Consider the following 12,765-nt stretch of genomic DNA (forward strand, 5'->3'; position numbering starts at 1 on the left):
CCATGGATTGGTGTTAAAACTTGTGTGTTGTGATCCTGGGTTCAGTCCCAGGCATCTCCAGATAGAGTTGTGAGATTGGTCATCTTTACTTAGTTTAAAGCAGCTTCCTATGATCTTCTTCTCTAAGAAAATATGGGTTATTTTGTTAGATGAGATCAATGGTCCATCTTATTGATAGGACTGATATCTGATTTTCAACACTGTGATACATCACCAGCTAAGCATCGGGATATACCAATACATATATCACAATGTCTAAAATAAGGATGGAGCTATGTAGAGGCATAGGGGACATGGGTAGCGCTGTGGGTTAAACCACAGAGCCTAGGACTTGCCGATCAGAAGGTTGGCGGTTCGAATCCCCGCGACGGAGTGAGCTCCCATTGCTTGGTCCCTGCTTCTGCCAACCTAGCAGTTCGAAAGCACGAAGTACAAGTAGATAAATAGGTACCACTCCGGCAGGAAGGTAAACGGCGTTTCCGTGTGCTGCTCTGGTTCGCCAGAAGTGGCTTAGTCATGCTGGCCACATGACCCGGAAGCTGTACGCTGGCTCCCTTGGCCAATAAAGCGAGATGAGCGCCGCAATGCCAGAGTTGTCCGCGACTGGACCTAATGGTCAGGGGTCCCTTTACCTTCACCTTTATGTAGAGGCATTGGTGATTTTTGCCAGTGCCTGCTCTTGTGATTTGCTGCCCCTTGCATGAAGCAGGGGAGAATTCACCCGGCAGAGTTAACAGGAGCTGCAGAAATTGAAAGAAGCATTGACTGGCTTCGTGGTTTTTTGCATCGCATGCACACACACACCTTGATATATTGCCAGATCAAAAATTATGAAACCAATGTCACGATATGGACTTCAAACCGCTTTGGGACAGTGTATCAATATATCGCCCAGCCCTGCCAACTGACAAGGGAGACTGTTGGCCCATCATTCCCACAAGGATTGCTTAGGGCAATACTGTGCTTGGCCTGACTCAGTTTAGAGCAACTCAGTTTAGTATGCCTGACCCTTTATAGCATGGACTCCTACCCTCATGCGCTCTGACTGGGGCTGATAGCAGTTGGAGTTGAACAGTATCTGGAGAGCCATAGGTTCCCAAGCCTTGCTTTATAAGGAAGTTTATAAGTCAGGAGTTGGCAATCCTACACAGTTCTCTTGCTATCTCATGTATTGTCCTATTTTAGGTCTTTAGTGCATTTAGATCAGTTCATTTCCTTCTTAATGTGTTTTCTCCAATATTTGATGGTCTTGGCATATTAGGCATGAGCAGCTTTTAAACCCATCTGTGTACAAGATTAAAAATATGATAAAAAAAATATAGTCTTTAGGTTTCAGAAAAGCAAAAATCAGGGAAAGGGAACCTTTGCCTTGACTTATCATTTATCTGATGCTCTAGGCACTTTGCATCTTAATATATCCCATTCTGCTTCATTACTATGTTGTCACACAAGCTCAGTTGTCAGATATTCTCTTCTCCAGCACGGCTTCAAATCTACACCAATATCCTAAAGAATGTGTTTTTCCTCTTCTATTTTACTGAAATGTAAGTTCCAAAATTCATGGCTCAGTTCCCTTAGGCTTAAAAAGTAAGCGTAGCATCCTCATTGTTGTAAAACCAAGTATCAGAAATCTCTTTGTGACTTGAAGCTTTGACTATGGCTTGTATGATATTACGATGCCATTTCCCTCTTTCCCAGAATGAACAAACACACTTAGGAAGTTTGTAGAGCCACTGGAATAATTAGGAGAGTTGTTAGGAGACACCAATTGCCCTGACAGATCTATAATTCCCAGAGTGGTTTAACAGTCAACCCCTCTTCCCAGGGAACTGTGGAAAGTGTAACTTTCTGAGGGGAATGGGGGTCTCCTAACAACTCTCAGCACTCTTAACAAGCAACAGCTCCTAGAATTCTTGGGGGGATCTGTTTAAAGTGGCATCACGGTGTGAATGTGGCCTGACTCTTCATGACAGCAAAGGAACTGTTACTATGGGAGGTGAACACTGCTGTCATGTTTCTAAAGACATCATTCACCAACCTATCTGCCTCTCTCGGCTTCTCCTGTTCAGCTACCCTGACTTCAAGGGAACAAACTTGTTTTCTGAGAACCAGGCGCTCTTTATTAGGGTTGCCATACGTCTGGGTTCCCCCAGACATGTACTGGTTTGGGGGGGGCAGCATGCCCACCTGGGCAGATTTTTATTTTTTAAATGAAATGTCAGGGCTCTTTGGGAGTGGGGGCAGACACATGCCACTGAAGAGTGGGAGAGGGCAGGCACTCTTCAGAGTCCGCCACTCTCCACTGCCTTTCTGCACTGCGGCTGTGCCCCAGAAGCAGAAGTGCTGCAGAGGGATCTGGAGCTCCACCACCACCACCACTCCTTTCCAGTGCCCGCTCCTGGCTGTGCTGTTTGCCAGACCTTATTTGTGCGAGGCTACAGCTTGCTGGTGCCGGGGGGTGACTCTGGGCCGCTGAGTGGCTCCGCTGTGGAGCTGCCTCTTCCTTTCAGGCCTCCTAGTGGTCACTGGCAAGGTCATGTCCAGGATCTGGCCCGGGGAGGAAGGCTCATTGCTTTGCGGCTTCTCTTGTCCTGCCTGAGCCTTCCCCAGCAGCAGTGGCCCCCCAATGGCTGCTCAAGTGTGGAAGGGGACACAGCTGCAGGAGCTCTATGGTCTCTCGGGTCCTACTCAATGCGGTTTTCCCTTTTCTTGCGAGGAATCCTATTTGGAATAAGGGAATTTCTCTTTAAAAATGGGAAACGTTGACAGCTATTGTTAGGGGTGCCACTGCTGCTGCTGGGGAAGGCCCAGGCTCAGTGAGGCACCAGCAAGCGGAAGCCTCTGCGCGAAGGGTAGGTCTGTCAATATGGCAACCCTAAGAGAGGGGAAGGGAAGGAGGGGGAGAGCAGGTGGGTGAGGAAGGGGTTAGCAGTAGGGAAGGGGGTGAGCGACAGAGATGCAGGATGGTGGGAAATACCCACATGATGGGAAATACCCAATGATGGGAAATACCCACATATTCTGTCCAGCTGGCAGACAGGCTACATATAGTTAGTTCTGCAGTACATTGGAAGCCACCCCCTTTCAATGTCTACCTAACTGTTTATTGGCCTCATTTATTTGGAAAGTTGAGTTATGAAAAACTCAATGTTACTTTCAGTGTCGTTCTGTGGGAAATGTCCCACTACTATGTCATATCATAGAAATGCTTCCATTTCAATAACCCTTTTGAAAGTAAAATTTATTAGTAATAATTGATAATCTTTAGTCTCTTGTCATGAATTCATGGGTCCCATCCTTTTTCCTGAATGAGTGGTTTTTCACCCCCTTCATGGAATAAGCACCTCTTTTTCAAAAGGATGATTTAGAGTGTGGAATTTTCTGTTAGGTCTGTAGGCCAATCTGGAGTTATGGGGACAACTTTAAAGGTAGAGGATAAGCCACTGGTTAGCTGTGAAGCTGTCTTCTAAGTAGGATGTTAATTACTAAGGTGCCAAGGGAGAAGAAAGGAATAACTGTGCTAAGACATAGATGTTCCTTAAGTATCTCTACTTGATGGGACATTTATCAGGTGGGCAGGATGTGTACTGTGTTTGAAGAGATAATGTGTGTGAGAGACAGTCTCCTGGGGCACTCTGTCTGTTTCCTAAAAAGTGACGTACCAGCCCGTTCTCACAGAAATCTCAGGCTGGTCTTTAATTTATAGATGTCTGGAATATCAAAAGGTATTCAAAAAGGCATTTCTCTTTCAGAGACCTTAGTTGCTCTGAGCAGTGGCGTATTGTGGGTTGCCACTTTCCGGGGCCGCACAGAAAGGGGGGAGGGAGGGAAACGGGTGGAGCACACCTGGGCACTGATCTGCCTAATGGTGTCTGCATCACCCAGGAGATCTCAGCTGCAGAGATAAAAAGAGCCATTCCATTGTCTGGAGAGGTCACTTCCTGGTTCACATGGAGAAACCGTTTCTCAACGGAGCCCAGCAATGGAAGCACACAGGTGTATTACTGAGGCATCACTGGCTGCGCCTGACAATTTTGCACCGGGGGTAACCTCCCCTGTGCCCCCACCAATGCTGCACCACTGCTGTGGATAGTTTGTGTGTATTGTAGCAGAAGAAATTGCGCAGTTAGCTCAGGGCAGAAGGGAAGAGTCTTTCTCATCTTCCCAGAGCGGCTGAATATTTAATACAATGGCTGTGCCATCTCCTGTCTTCAACCCCAAATCCACAGAAATGTCACGGGTCACCTCAGTGGTACTCAAGGACCTCTGGTGGTCCAGGGCCCACAGTTTGGGAACTCCTGGTTTAGGCCTCAGTGCTAATGTGCAGGATTAGCTTAAATGCGACCAGCATGTATCCATGCCTTGTGTTCATAAACAGTGCACTAATCTGCACCTCTGGAACTAATGTGCATATTGAAATTTCGTTATCCCTGGGATTTTCTGTTTCTCTGAATGTTGCAATATAGTCCTCTGGTGTTTAAATGTATCATAATATGCATTCACAGAAACATTTTGAGAGAGAACTTGAGAGAGCATGAACATTTTTATAGGTACTCTGAGAGGACTTTTTAAAAATTGCAGATTGATTAGGAAATGGGTAGAAATGTGGAAGTGGCCAGACCAGAATTTAATTCACCTATCTCTTTCTTTGCACAATTACTTAATAAGATGAGAATTTCATACGAGCCTATAATTTAGAATATTATAACCCTGCTAAAATCAATGACCATGTTGCTGCTGACTTCTATGAGGTTTTTTATTGTGCCTTATGTGATTAGAAACCATAAACATGCTGGTTTTGAGCCTGGGCTCCACATGTTACATTTATTTTCTCAACAATATTATTGAACCTGATTCTTGCTCTAGAACTGTTGATTGCTGTTTTGATTTTAAAAATAATAATCAATATTTTTTGTATAAAAAAATCAGTAAAGATGGATCAATGGAAACTGAGCTTTGACATTTTAAAATCAAGTGGTGGCTTTTAAATCATAGGTTTACAAATGCAGTCTCATCACGGTTTAATGAAACCCACAAAGTAACAGTTTTCATGCTTTGTTTTGTTTTTAAGATGTGTCAGCTGTTACTGGAAAAAGGAAAGTGATGTTGCACATTGAAGGCTAACTTTGAGGAGGCCAGAATTAGTGTGATCAGATGGATGAAGTGTATCTGTGAAAGGGTGGTTGAGGTTGGAATGCCAAACCATGGCTTGGTTTCATTTCATATGAATGAACAATCAAGGATTCTCATTGCTGTCCCTACCTCCTGATTTCCCTATGGTGATTCCTTCCTGGTTTTAGTAAAACATTTCATTTCTTTTGAATTGGAAATCTTCGATTGTGGCACTCGCCTTGGATATCAGTACCAAGCCATGGTTCGATGTTGCATGTAAACCTTTCTAAAAGTCCATGCAAGATTACGCTGCAATTTTGCTCCAAGCAATGGGCTACTCTTTTGGAATACAGTGGTACCTCAGTTTTTGAATGTAATCCATTCCGGAAGACCGTTCAACTTCCAAAATGTTCAAAAACTGAGGCGCAAAGGGCAGTGTGCAATTTCAATGGAGAAAACTGGAAAAAGAAACTTAGCGGAAACTGTTTGACTTCTGAAAAGCGTTCAGAAAAGGAATCGATAACTTCTGGGGTTTTGGCGTTCTAAAACTGAAACATTTGGCTTCCCAGATGCTCAGAAACTGAGGTACCACTGTATACTTTGCAGAGGTATCATAAATTTTCATTCTTGTTTTCAATACAGGAAGAACATTCTTCGTTTCTTGGATGCAGAAAGAGATGTCTCAGTAGTCAAAAGTAGCTTCAAGCCAGGAGATGTAATCCATTACGTGCTAGACAGACGCCGCACACTAAATATTTCTCAGGATTTACACAGTCTTCTTCCTGAAGTTTCACCAATGAAGAACCGCCGATTTAAGTCATGTGCTGTTGTAGGAAATTCTGGTATTCTCCTTGATAGTGGCTGTGGAAAAGAGATTGACAACCACGAGTTTGTTATAAGGTGAGCATTCATCTCTCACTTGACAGGTTGTCTTTTACTTCAGCAGTAATGAACACAAATGTTTTAACTTGGAACAATGATTTGGAATTGCTAAATGATAACTTTCACTGTGTGGTGCCCAGAGTTAAATATATTTCACAATAAAAAGAACAGGTCCGTCTTTTATATTGCAAATGAGAATTTGCACTGTTGGAGACCGCAGTGAGATTTGTAATATTGTTTTGTAGGTTCTGGTTTTGCTCTTTATGCAGGCAAAAATCACTATTCCAATAGCAAGCTGGCTCTGCAAAATGAAAATGTTTTCATTTTCTCCTTTCTGCCAATAGTCATAGCAGAAAATCACCACCTTTACTTATTATATATGCACTGTATGGGGTACAATTTATGTGAAATGCATTGAGGATTAGCCAGATAGCTCCCATTAAGGGAATTGGAAGTCACACATCTAAACCCTTGTGTGCTGCACCGAAAATATATTCTGGCTGCATCTGCAAATGTATTCACATATTTTAGTTTAAATAATTAGTTTGTTTGTCCAAAACAAAGTGTTCTACTTTGTCAAAGGTCAGCGAGAAATTGAAAGGAGTTGTGGGCACTGTTTAATAGACTGTCACGTACGAATGTAAAACAAGTTTTAGTTGGAAATACAAGGCATTGGGTGCCATCCAGAACCATTAAAAATCAATCTGAGTCTTGCTGTTGGCTTGAGTGGAATATGGTTTATGCCCACTATGCTTTTAGCAAGTCACAGTTTTCCATGCCTAATAGAATGGACAAGATCCTGCCACTTCTATCTGTCTGAATAGCATATTCTCAGCTCTTGTATTGAAATCAGTGGGCCTAAGTCTGCAGTCCTAAGCAAGTTCAGTATTATGAAGGCTCAAGTTCAGTGGGACTTACTTCTGAGTATGTATACCTAAGTCATAGCTGTCAACGTTTCCCTTTTTTTAAGGGAAATTCCCTTATTCCGAATAGGATTCCTCACAAGAAAAGAGAAAAGTTGACAGCTATGACCTAAGTACTTACTATGTAAGTAAGCAAACACTATTGAAATCAGTGTGAATTGTTGCTGTGCCTCATTTTTGTGAGGTTTGGCTTTTGATGTGAATGTTGTTGTGTCAGACTATAGAATGAAGATGTCTGTGAAAAATTCAAAACTTGCTCTTTGCACATTTATGGCACCTATTTACTGCTATTGTTGCCCTAATATACTGCTGCTTCATCGCCCTGTACATTCTGGCCCAGTTAGTCATCTACGTGTGACTTGGCTGGGACAAGGGGAGAACAGCCAGATTGCCTTGGTCATGGTGACACATGCCCTCATATTGGATGTCCTGTCCCCTCTGCCTCCCAGAACAGTACCCGTGCTTTCACAAAAGGCTGTATGTTTCATGGGAAGTAAACATTTTCCTGAAATATGCCCCATGCCATTTTAGCTTTGCGTTACTGAAATCATGCATAGGATTTCGCTGTTGAAAGCGCAGATGGATTGAACCTCTGCCCCCTCTCATCACTGATAAGTACATCCAGGACTAAGTGCAGTGAGAGATGGAATGATATCTCAAAATATTACTGCACCTTTCTTTTCTTAATTGCGGAATGCTGTTCTTGATTAAGGGACTTTAAAAAGATCAAGAATGCAAACCCAGAACCCTGCAAGGCACTCCTTAGTCTACATGTTAAACGTGATGTTTTCTCAATTGTTTGTTAAGATGGGTGCACCTGATACCTTTTAAGAGTTTTAGACCTTAAAGCATGTAAGATAAAAAGAAGTTAAAATGTACTTGCTTTTTCTATGTATACAGTGAAAGAAACAGTAAGTGAAACAAACATTAAATAACTCCAAGACATGCGCTGTTCATCCATCGACTCCATCTAGGGTCTTTCACAAGCATATACAATAGATTTTTTGAGCTTATATTAGAATAGCACAGGGGTCAGCAAACTTTTTCAGTAGGGGGCCGGTCTACTGTCCCTCAGACCTTGTGGGGGCCGGACTATGGTGTGTGTTGTTGTTTTTTTTGGGGGGGAATGAACGAATTTCTATGCCCCACAAATAACCCAGAGATGCATTTTAAATAAAAGGACACATTCTACTCATGTAAAAACACGCTGATTCCCGGATTGTCCACAGGCTGGATTTAGAAGGTGATTGGGCCAGATCCAGCCCCTGGGCCTTAGTTTGCCTATCGATGGAATAGCATATTTGAGGCCAGGGTCTTTTATTAGTGCCACCACCTGTTCTCCTAACTTAGGTTCTCATATTGCTCTATTTGGACACGGAATGCCCTGTGATTTACTCTTCTTTCATCTGTGACCAATGCAGACCCATTCCTGCTAGCCATAATCTGGGAATGCTCTTCTTATTTGCATGTGTTCAGAAAGGGGACAGACTCACAGGAGTCATTGCTTGTCTGAAAAATATAATGCAGGCAGCTGTCTTGGGATTCAATTTTGAAAATAATATCACATTCAATACACTGGATACAAGTCTCTCAATGTGTTAGTCAAGTTAACTACTATAGTTGGCATGTTGGAATCCAGGGATGTATAAACTTTTAATATCTGCAGAGTAATTCCAATTTATCCAGCAGTGAATCTGCTAAAGTAAGATGAATGCATAGTATAGGATATTCAAGGATGCCGTGTGCGAAGTATTTGAAATCAGCAATGTATGCATTTATTATATTCTATTAAATGAATCTGGATTTCTATTTTTAAAGGGGCTAGACTTGATAGATCTTGCACTTCTGTAAGATAGCACAAAAATACTCCTGTACTGTTCCTAGGGCAATTCTCTGGAAGCAGTCTGTATTACAAAAGATAAGAAAATTTATTGCTAAGTCTCTGTGCATCTGTAAATGGCATGGTTCTACTTCATCCTTTCCCTACATGCTCTCTTGCAAGAGATTCAGTCAAGAACTGGCTAGATAGTTAAGTTGAAATACCTACCATTAAATTGATCAGATAGGTCACAACTGACTTTATTGATGAATTATATGAATAAAATGATAGGAAAGTTGCACTCCCCCACCAGAAACGGCAATCAAACATTTGTTCAGTTGATTAGAGCATCCTTGCTAGTGTGAGCACAAATCAGCTACTGACTTTCTGTTGCTCTTCTGGCTCCAATGTAAGAACTGAATCAGGCATATGTGAAATGCCGTAAGGGAGGACAAATAAACCTGTATGTATGTAGACAGGAATGTAACATAAGACTGAAATAACACAGAGATGAAGTCAAAAGATGGAACTTCTGTAGATTCCGTTTAGATATACTTTCTTTCTCCCTCTCTTTCTCCACTCCATCAAATTTCCTGCCCACTGTTTTACAGGCAGAGTTTAATAAACCTGATTCTTTAAGTGGCCTGTGTACCTCAGAAGAAGCCGCATTTTTCATTCTCTAGATTGATGTGTGGTCAGTGTTTTAAAATTTTTTATGGGGTGTCATTGTTGTGCTAGCTAATGATGCCATTGCACTCTACATGGTGGGAGAAACTTGCTAGTATTATTCGAGATAGTCTTAGTGTCTGCTACATGGCCAAGTATAATGTCTAGATGGGCTTAAGCTTTCTTGACTCAGGAGGAAGGCCCATAAAATAGCCATACTTAGCGAAGACTCGGGAAGTAACAGATCCCTTCTGAATAAAGGAAATTGGTCTTCAGCATATTTGGTTGCAAGCAACACTTGTGCTCTGCCTGCGCAACAGATTTTCACTTGTACAGTGGGACTTCCCTTTCCTCTTGATTGCAGACACCACCACACCTCAAACCCTCAATATCTGTTAGGGAGAAGATTAAGGGGGATACAAGGAGATGAGGAGAAGGAGGAAAGTTCTGTTGTGTGCTCATGCAGTGTTGAATATAGCCCATTATGTCTGTGTCTAAATATCACTCAATAACAAGCATGCATGCAAAAAGATGGTAACTTGTTGGTTATGTAATTCCAAGCAAGTAGTTTATCTCTGCTTCACAAAATACTATTGAACTAGTAAAAGGTAAAGGTACCCCTGACCCTTAGGTCCAGTTGTGGATGATGCGGTGCTCATCTCGCTGTATATGCCAAGGGAGCTGGCGTTTGTCCACAGACAGCTTCTGGGGCATGTGGCCAGCATGACTAGACAGCTTCTGGTGAACCAGAACAGTGCACGGAAACGCCATTTACCTTCCCGCCAGAGTGGTACCTATTTATGCACTTGTACTTTGATGTGCTTTCGAACTGCTAGGTGGGTAGGAGCTGGGACCGAGCAATGGGAGCTCACCCTGTCGCGGGGATTCGAACTGCCAACCTTCCAATTGGCAAGCCCTAGGCTCAGTGGTTTAGACCACAGTGCCACCCGTGTCCCACCACTATTGAACTAGGTCATATTTAATAAGTATGCTTACATTTTTATTATCACTAAACATACCTAGAATTCAATGTAACACCAAGGAGACAAAGCGACGCTCCCCTGTACTGATTATAAGCGGCTGGTCAGAAATGTCATAGCAGCTGCTGCCCATGGTTCTGATGTTTCATGGCTCTTCAATGGAGGAGAATGTACTATTGGAGGAGAATGGGGTGGCATGGCAGGCAGAATTTGGCCCACAGGCCTTAAGTTCCCCTCTGCTGTACTAAATCATGCACTATTCTGATTCCCAGTACCTCTGCAATTTCCACAATACCTGTTGCAGATTATACCCCAACATCTTACATTTATATTATGTGGATCTATATTTTCCATGCAGCAGATCTTTAGCTCTCCAGCTGGTGGTCTCATGGGCATATAAGTATTATCTGTATAATCTTTACATAGCAAAGCAGATAGAATGATAATGTGTATGTAGATTTGAAGAACTGGATTGTAAAGTTAAAAAACAACAACCAGGAATAAAGTGTCTAGGCCACATCTGCTTGTTGAGGCAAACACTCCAGTCTCTCCTACAGAAAGCATTAAAGTAATTTCAGAAGGTAGATGTATAGATCAAGGATGACAATCATTATTTGATGCCGTGTTATTTTTGCTACCTGTTATTCACATGGAAAAACTAGCCTTTGAAGCTGTCACACAAAAGGCCATGCAGGTCCCCAAAGACTCTTTTATATCCAAAACGGAAAAAGTCACTGTAAAAAAAAATTTAAAAAATGAGTGAACGTGTTGTTGGCCCTCCAAAAGAGATGAGATTTTGCAGATCAACAATGAGAGACTGAAATGAGTGACAACTATTTTTAAAATGTTCATTTTCGTTAAAAAAAGAAAACAGTGGTTCAGCCTGTTCTTCATATAGTCTGAAAATGTCTTGCTTTACCAGGCAGGTTTTTAATCTTGCCTAAAGACCAGACGGCAGGACTGGAGAGGCTTTCACTCTCAAGAGACTTGGGTGAAACATGGGTGAAACTGGCTACCTTATATTCTCTTTTCCCCTGAAATTTAAATATATCCCTTTTGCTTATTTTTTTCATGCCCTTACAAACTACTGGCTTCAACAGATGAAACAATCTGAGAACTATGTTTAGCATCCTTCATGCAACTCAGAACTGAGAATGTGAGTTCTTTCCCCCACTTTGTTCTTTCTTCCTCAAACTAATCAATTGCAGCATGCTGAAACCACTGCCACTGTTTTTAGCAAAGCAACACACTGTCCATAAATAGGTACTGTAAAAAGATAAAATTCACTTTCCTAAATTTGTTTCTGCACAGCATGAGTGGCCTCATGTCTGTAGATTTACTTACTGCATGGTTGCGAGAGTGGGGACTCTCAAGTGACGTTAATGAAACCTCAAAATATAAATGCAAAATAAAATTTTGATGGATTTTAGTAGCTTACTTTTTATATTGCAGAAGAACCAACTGCAGTTGGCTCATAGTATCAGGGCCCCAGAGTCACACAAACTGGCTATTGAGTGTCAATGGAAAAGAAATATATTTCCTCTTTTTCAAAATCCAGATTAACAACAAGGTCTATACCAGGCTTCCTTAACCTCGGCCCTCCAGATGTTTTTGGCCTACAACTCCCATGATCCCTAGCTAGCAGGACCAGTGGTCAGGGATGATGGGAACTGTAGTCTCAAAACATCTGGAGGGCCAAGGTTGAGGAAGCCTGATCTATACATTAGGCAAGCAGCATGCACTTACAGTCCTAGTAAGGTTAGCTCAGAGATGTAGATCCTGTAGCCCTCCAGATGTTGTTGGAGCCCATCAGCCTCATATAGCATAGCTTAATAGTCAGCAGTCATGGGAGTTGTAGTCCAACAATGAATGGAGAGTCCTGGGTTCCTTATCTGTAGGGTAATAATAATAATAATTTATTATTTATACCCCGCCCATCTGGCTGGGTTTCCCCAGCCACTCTGGGCAGCTTCCAACAGAACACTAAAATACAATAACCTATTAAACATTAAAAGCGTCCCTAAACAGGGCTGCCTTCAGATGTCTTCTAAACTTTCGTAGTTATTTTTTTCTTTGACATCTGGTGGGAGGGTGTTCCACAGGGTGGGTGACACTACCGAGAAGGCCCTCTGCCTGGTTCCCTGTAACTTGGCTTCTTGTAGCGAGGGAACTGCCATAAGGCCCTCGGCACTGGACCTCAGTGTCCGGGCAGAATGATGGCAGTGGAGACGCTCCTTCAGGTATACAGGACCGAGGCCGTTTAGGGCTTTAAAGGTCAGCACCAACACTTTGAATTGTGCTCGGAAACGTACTGGGAGCCAGTGTAGGTCTTTCAAGACCAGTGTTATATGGTCTCAGCAGCCGCTCCCAGTCACCAGTCTAG

The 12,765-nt window shown here is 42.5% G+C and overlaps 1 protein-coding gene across 1 annotated transcript in view; it reads left to right on the top strand.

The window, feature by feature from the left end:
- The window catches only part of ST8SIA4 (ST8 alpha-N-acetyl-neuraminide alpha-2,8-sialyltransferase 4), a gene marked incomplete at its 3' end in the record, with an annotated part of 87,468 nt that overhangs the window by 18,056 nt on the left and 56,647 nt on the right, over positions 1-12,765 (top strand). Inside the window, exon 3 of the mRNA XM_081880555.1 lies at positions 5,755-6,012. Within this exon, the coding sequence (XP_081736681.1) occupies positions 5,755-6,012 (258 nt within the window). The remainder of the gene's footprint in view (positions 1-5,754; positions 6,013-12,765) is intronic.

Source organism: Podarcis erhardii (genome assembly GCF_964252035.2).
Source record: "Podarcis erhardii genome assembly, chromosome: 11".
NCBI classification, from domain to species: Eukaryota; Metazoa; Chordata; class Lepidosauria; order Squamata; family Lacertidae; genus Podarcis; species Podarcis erhardii.